The sequence below is a fragment of the Poecilia reticulata genome, linkage group LG7 (genome assembly GCF_000633615.1).
Source record: "Poecilia reticulata strain Guanapo linkage group LG7, Guppy_female_1.0+MT, whole genome shotgun sequence".
In the NCBI taxonomy this organism is placed as follows: domain Eukaryota; kingdom Metazoa; phylum Chordata; class Actinopteri; order Cyprinodontiformes; family Poeciliidae; genus Poecilia; species Poecilia reticulata.
This window is the reverse complement of record NC_024337.1, coordinates 6,253,286-6,266,846: the sequence shown is the minus strand read 5'-3', so window position 1 is coordinate 6,266,846 and position 13,561 is coordinate 6,253,286. Positions and strand designations below refer to the sequence as shown.

At 37.7% G+C, this 13,561-nt stretch overlaps 1 protein-coding gene across 3 annotated transcripts in view; it reads left to right on the top strand.

Moving 5' to 3' along the window:
• cfap74 (cilia and flagella associated protein 74) overlaps positions 1-13,561 on the top strand; it is a 54,206-nt gene that overhangs the window by 34,267 nt on the left and 6,378 nt on the right. For all 3 annotated transcript variants that reach the window (XM_008413084.1, XM_008413085.2, XM_008413086.1), the window contains exons 23-28: positions 4,387-4,474; positions 8,148-8,321; positions 9,082-9,215; positions 9,312-9,573; positions 11,136-11,270; positions 12,750-12,868. In XM_008413084.1, coding sequence (XP_008411306.1) covers positions 4,387-4,474; positions 8,148-8,321; positions 9,082-9,215; positions 9,312-9,573; positions 11,136-11,270; positions 12,750-12,868 — 912 coding nt within the window. The remainder of the gene's footprint in view (positions 1-4,386; positions 4,475-8,147; positions 8,322-9,081; positions 9,216-9,311; positions 9,574-11,135; positions 11,271-12,749; positions 12,869-13,561) is intronic.

Here is a 13,561-nt window from a genome sequence, read left to right as displayed (position 1 = left end):
CAGTAAGGACGATAGTGAGAAACAAAACATTTGGATTAGATTTAGAAACAATAAAAAAAAGGACCTTCATGAACCAAAAGAGCATCCTTTACCCAAAATAGAATTTGGCACCATACAGTCTGAGGAGGGAAAATAAATAATGTGTTCAGCACATCAGCCGGCTGTGTCTCTCCTTTCCCTCTGTCATGGTTGGATCTTCTGTTCCGATCTGTTAATTTTTTTTCTCGCTTTGCTTTTGTCTTATGCAGAGGCAGTGTGTCATTTAAAATGGCACCACCAATTCTCCCAGCCGGAGCACGATTGGATTTCCAAATCCTCATTATCTGCACTGGTTCCACTCACTGTCACATCCACGCTCACACGCTTCCACAGACACACACACATACACACGCACACACACATGCACCCTGTTAAATGTGGACTCTGAAATGACTCATAGCTTTCATTCTTCACACAGGTGTTTGCGCCTTCTCTGCCCTCCTCGGGCTTCTGGGAGACAGTGAGCACACTCTTGTTTCCTCCTGTGAGGGGTTTGTGCTCGAGCTACCCACATCGTTCAGCTGCCTTCTCTTGCCTCATCCCTTCTCTCCCTGTCTTCCTCCACTTTTATTTGTCACCAGCCAGCCCACACTTTTCCCTCACACATCCAAAGCACTGTTATGTGCACTACATAATTTCTTCTTCATAGTATCCAGAGCACCATCTCACACGCTGCTATTCCCTGCTAGGATTTTGATTGAATCGCTGTGTGTTTCATTATAATTTTATCATTAAATTGTCTGGTTTTTTATTGCTGTGTGGAGCAGCTGTTGCTGATACTTTATGGAATTCTTTTTTGTTTTTGTTAAGGAGAATCATCTTTCTCTTAAACTTCATTAACTCTCCCTAGGTCTTAAGAGATGGGGTCATTTGGACCCCACAATTGTTTTTTATCGTGGTCCGGCGGAGTTTGCGCTGACTTCCTGTGCACTTTTATGAGGTTTTTGTGGTATGGTTTCAGGAACTGATGGTCTGGACTTTTATTTCAGTCAAACGTTTAACATGTTCTGTGACTTAAGGTGGTTGAGGCTACTGGTAGCTGCTAAAATACCCCAACTATCTGTGGTCAATGATTTGTATAACCACCTTTCGTTGTAATTAAAGATACAGGTCTTTAGGGGGGGAGAAGTGGTAAGTGTATCTATCGCTTTTTTATATTTAGAGGTTAGTAGTTTTGCCAATTCTTCCCATTAAAATAGCTTAAGTTCAACTTCAATACAACTTGACCTGTTTGCTGTGTCTCTTGGTCTTCATAATGCTGTTTGTTCACTCAATTTTTCTAACAAACCTCTTGAGCTTCCCTGTGATACACTCTTTTATGTTGGTTTATAACATTTAGATTCCAATGTAAAAAGAAAAAAAAAAGTTCAGTAGACTTTGGATTTTTCTTTGTAAGCCACTGTATGTTTTTTTCAGCCTGTGTGCTTTATTTCCTCCCCATGTGATCCAACTCATTTGATCCTGGATTTCTGGTTTGAAAACAACGACCCAATCTGATGCATGAAGAGATCGCCGTTTCCTTATTTTTGCTCTGTAAACCTGATGACTGAATCCTTTGAATGGGATTGCTTGTCTGAGCGGTTTAGGTGTAATCTCTGAAGAGCAGGCAGCGGGGCCAACCCCGGCGGTTCCAGCTGATAAAAGGGAGATTACAAGGATGATTTATTACAGATTAGGGCGAACGACTCTCCCCAGTGCTTTTTGCCGCTGGCACACTGATTACGTCACTACTAGAAACTTTTAGAGGGCTCAGGAGATAGAAAGACACAACCAAAATAGCTAGTTTGGTTATATTAGCATTAGCTATTCATTATTTTTTGTAATTTCTAACCCTCAATCAAGCAATGATCAAAATCTGTTTATAATCCTCTTCATAATCAATTTTTTAATGGTAAAATAAATTCCAGTATTATTTAAATCACATGAAAGAGGCACTATTGTGATAATGTGATAAATGCTTATTTTAATTTTTATTATGCATCCCAAAATGGCCCTAACCTTTTGGATTACACAGGATTTTGCCGAGGAACGTGGATATTTTATGGGTTTCCTGCGAAACACTTTGGAGATGCGTTTTTTTTTTTTGTTTTGTGCTTCTAAAATTCCAGTTATTGTATTCCACTCCACTTGTGCCTTCCACAAGTCTTAAACATATCATTAAAAGACTAAAAAACCCGAGACTTGATGCGGATAATCTGGGAATCAAGAAGAGGAGCACGCAAGACAGATCTGTGCTGGACACTGGGCAAATCTTCTCTCCGAGCATATGGGCCTGGTGACGCCCCACCAGGCTTTTCCACTCGGCCCTGCCAAGCTAATTCAAGAGTGACTCTCCAGCAGCGACGCTATTAGTGGGCAGAACAACAGTGCTTCTTTAAATGTACACTCTGTGCTCATTGGTCAAGTTATGAAAGAGAAAAAAAAAATCACTGCATAATTGCAGAGATTTAATTTTGCCAGGAGAGGCAGTGACCTTATTGGCTTTGAGTTGTTGTTGTTGTTGTTGAACAGAAGGTTTGCAGTATCGGTGAGGAATGGAAAATGTGAGAAACAAACCTATCCATGCGACTGTAAAGGTGATGCTTCGCATGACAGTAACGCCAGCTGGATATCTCTAAAACATTTAACCGTTTTCAAGACTTCAGACAGAATTAAGAGCAAAAAGGGATCTCTTATTATTGGATTGCCTGCAAGCTCGGTCAATGACTAAAGGGCAAATTTCACTAATATACAACTCCTTGCTTCATGCTAGTCTCTCTCACTCCCTGGGAGGACTTGGAAAGATGATCTGGGAATACAGGTTACTGACAAGATCTGGGAGTCTGACATCAATCGTATTCACTCATCCACTACTTGTACGTCACTGCCTAATGCCGTTTAAATTGCTTCACTGTTCTAATTTACTTGGAGCCAAATTGGCAAAGACATGATACCCTGGATGATAACTGCCCTTGGTGCAATCAATCACCAGCCACCATTAGTCATACGTTTTGGTCTTGCAAGTTTTGGTCTTGCAACACCTTGCATGATAATGGGGACGCTATCTTCCTAGCTTTGTCTCATGTTTGTAGTATATCCATTCATTGGGATTTTTTTGGTGTCCCAACAAAAAGACTTGGCTTTACCCCTATTCACTTATACTGTTATGCTTTTTTTAAATTTATTTTTATTTATTTATTTATTCACAAAGAAACTATGTACACTTCATTAGCCTTCGATGGATTCAAGTAACTGAATAGTGAATTTTTTTGAAAAGCCAGTTTAGTAATTACATACATGTCTGATAAGTTATTTTTTTAGATTTCACCAAAACCAAGCAAAACAAACTACAAACTAGCAATTCATACAATAATTTCTTTGTCTTCATCAATAACGAGTGCACATCTGCTCATTTAACAGCCATAATGTTGCTGAATACGCAAACGTTTAGTAACGAGAACATGTTACTGGTCAAACATTACTCCTTTGCTTCGCTGATACAGGTTGATACTCATGATCTGGAAGGAAACTGAACCCTCACCTTTTATCCGATCAGATACATAATGAATAATTTACTTGTAGCCTATGAGGTTCAGCAAAAAAGTACTGTAGAATCTGGTCACCCTTTTTGAATACAATATCACTCACAGAGTAGCGTTATGTTGCTCTGTTACTATGAGATAAGGTTGCCTTGTTTTCTTTCAACATTTGGTTTGTTACATGCTAATATGACGCACCACTGGTTGGTAGTATGTTAGTGTCTTATTCCTGCTGTATATCTGTCCGTTGTCACTTTTGTATTAATAAAAAAAAAATCTGAAAATAAACAATTTACTCAAGTAAAAAGAAAGAGAGTTGGTGGATAAATGTAAGGCAAACATTCTAAATATATATCCAGTGTATATGTTATCATGAGAGCAGCACTCAACTCCTGCTGATATTGAGGGAAATGAGTTTTACATAAGCCTGTGTCCTCTTTGAATCATACTTACGTCTCTCATCACCATGGCTACAACCTACAGTAGTGTGGAGGCGCACTCTTCATCTCTCCCCTGCTTTCTCTGGCAATCCGATCTTAGCAGCCGTGGGTTACAGTAACCATTCAGGGTCTGAATCTGAATCTAACCCTGACAAAGCCTTCGAGCGGCTCTTGGCTTTTTTGACTTTTGAGATCTGGCATCTGTGAAGAAAAACATATTTTGGTAAAGTCACTGTTGCGCCTATATTGTTTTTGAGCATTCTCTTTTTTTTAGATTCTTGCACTGCTTCGCTCGTGACTATAAAAAGCGTTGCTTTATATAAACGACTCTGTTCTCACACTGTTTTTTTTGTTTGTTTGTTTTTTTCCTTTCTCTGCCTTCTCCTTAGACAATCCCTGTCCAAAGACGCTCAGAAGTATTTTGACAGTGACACGGGCGTCCTAGAGGTTCCAATGACAGTACAAGTAGCAGGGCAGGTTTGTATCATATTTTACATGTTCTGCTCATTTCACAGGATCCTTGTGATCCTGAGGAAAGTGCACTTCCCATGTAAGTGTGGTGGTGCTTGAGTCCTACTTTTTGAGAGAAGCAGCATCACTGAAGGTTGTAACCTATTTTGCTGGTAACAGGCTAAAATTATCTCTCGCCCTCCAGGCCCAGATACTCCACAGGCGCTAATAAGCCAAGCATAAAGGTTACCCCACATTGTTTTACAGAAAATTACTTCATTTGCTTCAAATGGGCATGCAGCAGCCAAATGCATGGAGCTTCTTCTTTTTGAAAAGGCTGATAATGACAGAAGGCTGAACGTTTTCCACATTGTTTTTAGAGACATCCTGGGGTTTTTTTCTAGAATCACACAACTTTTTACGTATTTTGTTATTAATAATCCACATCCATTAGGGCTTTAAAAAATCTAAACAGTTCTGTTTCTTCACCATGGGAGTCTGGAGATAACCCCAAAGTGCAAACTTAATTAAATAGAAACATGTTATAAAAATGTCTCATTTGGATGTTATCTAGAATAAAGGATTGCAGCTCCCTGTCTCCTTTTTCATCATCTTCAGTCTAAGCTAAATGTCACCAGCTGTTTTCTTTTCTTTTTAAAAAAAATTAATTAGGATTTTTGAAATGCATCTACATGTTGGTCAGAATTTTGTGCATTCTTGTTTGTAAGAAAATGTTTTAGGGTTAATAGCAATCAATGTCGTCATCAAAGTGGTGCACAGTTACATGTTTCCTGATGTTATGTAACCCTACAAATAATGTGGAACTCCTTTCTTAGACTTTAAAAAAACTGCAATAAAGGAGGGTGTTATCTAAAATCTACTATTTTGAGTTTTGCATTATAATAGCATTGCTGTGATGACGTGTTGAAGGCGGAGTGTCGGAAAAAGCAAGAGCTTCTTAAAGTGACAGAGGCCAATTTCAAGGCATCAAACTGTGAAGTTAAATTTCCGCTAAGTCGTGTTTAATACATACATCATTTTTTTTATACCAACCAAAAGTAACATAGTTACTTGATTTCTTAGCTTCATTTATTCTGATGTGTTATCTGTGACAGCCTGTAAAGGAAAGAGAGAAAAGACCATACTGGAGTTTGAGTCGCTAGAGATGATATCCAGCTAAGATTCTTTTTCGCTAGCAAATACACACTGACAATGAAAAACGCATACCTGGATCATGCAGTACGGATTTCAACAAAAGCATGTAACAAAAAATACACTGAGTAGCACTCTGAAGAAAAATGACAGCTTCATATATAGCAGGTACTTGACATCGCAAGCTGGTCAGCTGGCATTAGCAAATATTATGGTGGACGAGTGAGTTGGCTGATTTTGGCATCCATTCCAAAGTATTCAAGTTTAGTTTGAGTTGCAAGATGATCAACGTAATTTGTTTAATTTTAATACATGATGCATACTGCACTAGTGAGTGAAGCTGAGGAGAATGATGACACTAGCAATGATTGTCTTCTGAAACTGGATTGAATCTCTTTATATTTCTGTCTAAATTTGTTTGATTTTGCTGCTTACTAATTCTATATTCTGCTTGGAATAGTGCAGTAAAGCAGAGCGTGCAGTCTGAATTTAGAGCACTGTAGGTTACCCTAACAACTGCTCTCTTTCTGCCTGCAGAGTGCAGAGATTATTTTACTAACTACATCCTTCTGGTTTCGATTGGAATGGAACAGGCTACATAATGTGGTTGTGAATCTGCCTACTTACTAAACTTTTTCATTTGTAGGTCAGGCCAGATACGTCTTTTTTATAGACAATTTAAATTCAGTTCAATTCAATTCAAAAATACTTCAATAATCCCCAAGGGAAATTAAATGTGGCTGTAACTCATTAATTAACAAGAGTTACTGAAGATCGAGGTGGCTGTTTAAAAGTTATAAAGTTGAAGCTCGAGTCAAATTTTTATATTATATTTTGTCTAGTATTATGAAATTTGTGAACTGCAGCCTTTACATAAAAAAAGAGCCCAGAACAGCCGTTAAAACATTTGTGCACTGCTTCTGCCAGCTTTTTTCTTTTTTTTTTTTTTGAGCAAATCTAAATCTGGTTCCATTTCTTGCCAAACCGTCACCTTGCTCTCATTTGCCAGCCAACCAATGGTCCATTTCTCTACAAGGGCAAAAAGAGGAGAGGACTGAGGTGTGCGTGGCACTGAAGAGGAGCCAAAAACTCAGCCAGGATGTTCCCGTGAAGCATCAAAGCTGTTGCCCCCAGCCTCAGGCCCTGAGTTCCTGGCATTAAACCGTCAGAAACAGTCGCACACATTCATGCGCTCATCGTTTGGTCAGCAGACAACACAGCAGCTGGCAAGAAATGCCACAGTGACGGTCCTCTGCTGAGTACTGACATGACTCAGGAGGAAGCCATCTTGAGTCAAAACAAGGAGAAGAAAGACGTTTTGTTAACTTTACTTGTTTAATTATTCTTACTAAATGTAAAAAAAAACATAAATAAAAAATCAGTTCTAAACATGACCACAGTTTAGTGCTTTAGAGCTCCGTTATTGATTAAACCCAAAACAGTCAGGTTTTCCAGGCTTTGCTGTCTCACAGTGATTCATTTGTGCCAACATGCTGTGGAGTTTATTTTCTAATTCTGCTGCGATTGCTATTTACAGGGGGGAAAAAATTATATTAATCCTCCTCCTAGAATAGTCCCAAGCATATGTATAATTATTTCCCCACTTATGAGACAGAAAAAAAGTTGAACCAATATATTTCTGTAATGCTGACCATATGCTTCTTGGAACACTGACCTTACTGTTTTTGAGTGACGTAGTCAAAGTCTTAACCTAAATCTGATCGAGACGCTGTGAGATGACCTTTGACGTAAGGGTGTTAGTTTTTAACAGAGGGTTAGGTTAGTTTTTTTTCCTTGATGAGATAAATATTCAATTTGCAGTATTTTGATTGAAGAATTAAATAATTAAAATTTGTGTGACCTGAACATGTCGGTGTTCCAAAACTACTAAAACAAAAGAAATCTGTAAGAGGCTACACATTTTCACAGCACTGAAAATACTCTTGCAAAATTTTTTGTATTGTTAGATTTAAATGTTATATTCTGTATTCTAACTTGATTAGAGCATTGGAAAAATATTGGGTAAGAGAAAGAAAGTAAGGTCCCTGTCATCTGGTGCTTATATTTCAATTTTCACAGCTTACTTTTAAGCTAGAACTGTACGTTTAATACGCTCACAAAAAAAATTGTTGTTGCCTGATTATGACATCCATAAAATGCATAAAAAACGATTTATCTTACGACTAAATTTAAACATGGATTCACTGGATACTGTGTATATTTATTTAAATGAGAAAATTCTGTCCATTATGTGTGCTTTCTTTCCATGTGTCATTAATGTCATGCTATTAACAATTCATGAACAATACTTGAAAAATGATAAGAGTTCAAGGACAGTCGAAGAATATGTTTCCTGCAAGTCAAACTATATTGAGATACCATAGGTTAACATTTGCATGATGGTAAAAAAATAAAACAAAGATCCAAAAGAAAGAACTGGAATGAAAATGCGTTGACTCGAGCGATGCTGAATTGTTCCAGTCAAAGTAAAGTGACAACATGTTTACCATAAATAAAAAGGAGCCTTTTGCATTTTTATTTTTTTTAGGTGCTTCCAGCTCAATACACAATCCATGCTATTGTCACATCTTCAGACTTGCAGTTTGACCAGATCCAGGTGGACTTTGGTCACTGTTCTATCTACCATTTTGTCAGAACCACCGTTTGCCTCACCAACAGGTCCATCCTGCCTCAAGACTTTGGTTTTGTGGCAGTTCCTGAGGTATGTTAGTTTATTTGTCTTGTTGGTTCTGAAACAAATGTGACACAAATACCACTAGATTGCTCTGACTGGTACAAAAAATAAAAAATTAATAGTAATTTGCTAGATTAACATAATGTTGTGGATGACAGTGAACTATGGATCTACTGGTTTCTTACGTTGTGATTTGGGAAAGATATTTGTTGTTTGAAATCTGGGGGTTCTCTGATATTATCAGAGACCATGTTAACTATTGTTACAGATTCCAGCTAAAAGCAACGTACTTCTCTGCAAACTGTACATTTAAACGTAGCACCAACTTGTTCTCCAAAGGAGATTTTGATTGCTGTGTTTGTGTGAAAGATTTAACGAGTTTAAAACCATTTTGCCCAAGGCTGCTTCAACACGTAAGTCAGCCATATTGGATTCTCCGGTTGCGAAAAGTTTAACGTATCCACTCAGAACTCTAATTTCTACTGACTTTTCTGTTAGTATTCTGGACATCTTAAATTTTAAATAAAAAATAAGACACGTGTATTTAAAATATATGTTTTCTTTTTTATGACATAACAAATCAAAGTAAAAACCTCCCTTTCTGCATGAACCACTTTATTTAAAAATCTGTAAAGATGGTGGTTAACAGTTGCTATAACCAACTTATAAAAAACATGCATGCAGATTCCCTCCTTTGAAAGCGAACGTCTTTATCGTAACTTCAGACTCTTATTCCAATGAATCAAATGTAGACATTCAGTCTGAGTATTTGCTTCTGTTTCTGCAGTATATTGAGGTCCAGCCTTACGATGGCTTTGGCACTCTGCTTCCTCAAGAGACCCTGGAGATCGACCTGATTTTCAGGCCTAAAAAACCTATAGAATATAATTTCCAACTCCGCTGCAAATCTGGAATTGACAGGTTCATTTTTACTCCCTTCCCGATTTTGAGTGATTGTCCCCCATGTTTGCTTATAGAAAGATAAATGTCTTTTTTTTATTTTTTATGTTTCATCAGAGACTTTGTGCTGCCTTGTCGAGGTGTGGGTTTTCATCCACCGCTGGTGCTGTCCCACTCTCTGATTCAGTTCAGACCTACGGCAGTAGGTGACAAATCCACCGCCACGATTTACCTGACTAACTACCAAGATAAAGAAGCTGCAACTCGACTCATCAAGGTTATTTCAGCAGTTGAAGCTCCCAGGTTGTTCTGCTTCAGCTTACCAAAGGATTCCGACATCAGCGTATCTCCTTCAGTCGGACGCCTTCTCCCCGGAGAGGTGGATGAGATTATCTGTTGTGTTTGTCTGTAAATGTAAAGGATGTTTTAGGTGAGAGGAGTTTTATGTTTTTTCTGTATGAGCACATCCATGCAATGCAAAGGTTTTAGGTGCATATCGGCATCTCCTTCAGGACTTCCGCATACAATGAACTTTGGCCCATAAGCAGTGGTATAAGTTTACATTCATGAGGCAATGCTGAATTGATTTGCAGCATTGTCTTCTTTTTAACATGATTTTGATAGCTTATGATCAGGGGGAAAAAGAAGCTGCTGAAAAATGCAGTAAGACAGCTCCTCCAGGCTTTTCAGTCCAACCTCTCATTTTACTGACCAAGAAAACCAAGCCTTCCAAAAGAACTTGCAGTTTGATTTTATCATAATAAGAAGATGATTCTGGTAATGTTGCCACAACACAGTTGTAAACAATTTTGCACAGTCCTAACTGCTGCAAAGCTGGATGCTTCTGTAGTCTCTTGATGCCCTCTGCTGGAGACTTTTCAAATTTGATAATGAAAGACAATTTGTTTTTGTTTTGGGGTTTTTTTTTGTTGTGCACTATTCTCAATTTAATTTTAGGTTATCAGCTTTTATTTTCCATAAGTTAACAGAATAACTAATTTTGGAAAGTTTAAAAAAGAATTATCCCTTTAAGATTTTGCTTCCTTGCAAATTATTTCATTCAAATGAAACTTTTAACTCATTTTATGACGTTACAACCGCAAACTTCAATGCATTCTATTGTAATTTCACTGAATAGCACCTTTAAAATGCAAGATACAAAAGGAATTCAACCCTCTTTACTCTGATAACGCTAAATTAAAATCTAGTGTGTGTGGCAGGGTACTAAAAACATACATTAACATGAATACACCACACCCATCACTATGCCCACGGAGATGGTAGCGCTATTCTCTAGGTTGTTTTGCTCTAACAGAAATGGGAAACTTGGCTCAAGTCGACGGGAAGATTGATGGAGGTAGATTTGGAGCAATCATGGAAAAAAACCTGGTAGAGGCTTAAAGAACATGAGACTGGCATGGAGATTTAACTTCCAGCAGGGCAAGGACCCTAATCATGCAGCTGAAGCTGCAATAAAATAATTTAAAGTCCATCCTTGTTTTGGTACGATCCTGGCAAAAAGGCTTTAAGTGTTATTTTCACTGAGCTTTAGCTGTTTTTGAAAATAAGACTGAGGAAAAGAAATGTAGACTCTAAGTGTGCAGAACTGGTAGCAGGTAAAAAAACAACCAGACTGGTGGTTGTAAAAAATAAAATAAAACTTTGACTCATGAAGTTGCACAGAAAATTTTACTGGTTTTTATTTGTAAAAAAAAATCTTGAAAAACACTCCATCATTCCCTTGCACTTTGCGGTGCACTACTCCACATCAAATATTTTAAACTTTGTGGTTGTAATGTGGCAAAATCCTTCACAGAGCTTAAAACAATCAATCCATTTCCTTTGAGCAGAAAGTTTATCCCCCTTAAGCAAACCGAGCTTTTTCACCATTTCACCAAAGACAGACAGGGAACGATCGTGTCACTCTCTCTTGCGTTCCAGAAATGCCTCGTTCAGGTGATGTTCAGACCTGTTCTTCTGGAGAAAACGATCACTGAAGAGGCTCTCCGTCTGCACCGTATCGCCAAGGCGACCAGCGAGAAGGAGCCAGATGTGAGCAAAGTCACTGAACACGAGGTACACCTGAGCACCTGCTTCGGTTCCCTTCTTTTACCTTCACAAATTTAAAACAAACCGGTGGAAAAGTGATTAAATGGCAGGTCACACTGGTGTTTATTCAGCAATAATTAAATAACAGTAATTTATTATTTTTAATATATTACAGTAACTGTATTTGAGCATACCTTTTAGAGGGAGTGATTCTGTTGGGGGGGGTGGGGGGGGAAACATGCAAACAACAACCAGCTGAACAAAGACATGCAATATCTTGATACTGTTTGTTTGGTTTGTTTGCAAAGAAAGAGGCAGGATAAAGCAGAAAACACGGAGCAAATACCATCTGTGTGAGGGTTATGAAATATTGTGAAAATTGCTGAAGTGTGGAAAGTCGTAGATGGTAATCATTTTACCTTGAGGCATTCTGCTGCTGACTAAATAATGACAGAAAAGAAAATGTTGCCATAATTCTGGAATTAAATGTAAAAAAAAATAGATACAGGCTGATAACTATGAAATGACATTTGCACATTTTATGAAGATTAGTGAAAATGTACAGTAGCTATCTGCAGCTCATTTGTTTATCTGCCAGTGAGCCTTTTCACTGCTGACCCCCATGGCGGCCTGACCTCTGACCTCTGACCCTGTGCATCACTTGTAGAGTTCTGCCTCCAGCTGTTATGTGGTCATTTCCACTGACGTTTTTCACTCAACGATAGCCTGAATATGTAATGCATCAAAAATATTTGCAGCTGTTGCAATGAGTTACACACTCAACAGAGAGTTGAGATTTTATCCGTAAGAACTGAAATATAACCTGGAGTAATGTAACTATTCAGATAACACATAAAGCTGTCCCTGTGTCAGGCTCTGTTGAGTTTATCCAAATGAAACAAATAAGCTCCAACATGAAGAGAAAAAACAACCGAAAACTAAGATGACGACAAAAAGAAACTAACAGTGTCGAAACAGAGCGTTGACATTAGCTGAAATGTTTTTTTTTTTTAAAAAGCAAAAAAAAATGATGTCTCCAGTACTTAAGGAATGTGGAAATATTTTAGGTTATTGTGGCATGTGTTTATTTCAGGGATATGCCAGCTGATCATAATGCTTTTAACAAGCAGGAGTTCTCAGAAGAGCTGTTAATACCAGACCCAACCTCCGTTGTCCTCGTTTCACCTGCTGTACCCTAAACATGTCGTAAAGTTCAACAGTATTTACTTTAACTGGGTTTTTTATCTGCAGGCGTTGATGCTGCCGTCGCTCTCGCAACGGCCTTATGCCTTGTTCGCTTTAATCATCTGCATCCAATGATCACTTACTCATTATTTGTTTATCTCTGTCTGTGGTTGTAAGTCGTGCAGGCAGATCAATGGCGTTACACAACTTAAAGGAACTGCTTGCTGTTGTTGGTGGTTATGTCTTCTGAACTTGTCTCTGTGTCACGCCAGCAGAGCCTTTCGATATTCCTTGCCTTACGTCTTTGTTGTGTTGTCCTAGATGAAAAGAGACATTCCTGCTGAACACAGCAGAGGGAGGAGGACACCTGGGTTTGCAAAGAAGAGGGAGATATCCCCTCCCTCCTCCAAATCAGCTGAGCGAATTGGCTTGAATCCAGTGTGAGTTTGCTTCCTGAAAGATTTTGTTTCACTTTTGATGTTGTTTTTAGCAGCATTCAATAAGTATTCAGTCACTAAAGGAATAACGAATAAAAAGCAAATCATTATTTTGGGAAGAGAGTTAAGTGTCTATGACGTAGTGTTAGGTAAAGATAACTTGTACGGGAATCAAGTCAAATAAAGTCATAGTGTTTTTCTTTTTTCTTTTTCTTTTTTAAGTTATCTTTTACTTATTTATTCTTTGTTCCAGCATATATGTTTATTTATTTATTTCTCTATTTGTTTACTTTCTTTGGTCTTTTCCACTTCTTCCCATAAGGATCTGTTTAATCAATGAGAGAACAGAAAAATAATTCAAATTAGAAAATAACTGACAGGATTAAAAGAAAAACGGATATCCTAATCCACACATTGATCAATTTCATTTTTATTGTGACACCAATTTATTGTGTTCTATGTTTCATTCTTGTTTTGTATGTATTCATTTTAATGTATACCTTTTAATTGCTTTTTTTGTCTTTTGGTTTTGTTAGTTAGTTAGTTTATTTTATTGTTATTGCTGTTACTCGTTCCATTGTTATTGGTGTTACTGGTCGATTATTTTAAATACTTTAATAAAGTCAGAATACAACAACTTTCTTCACATATTATTACGACTATCCTCATATTATTACTTTATTCTCACAATATATA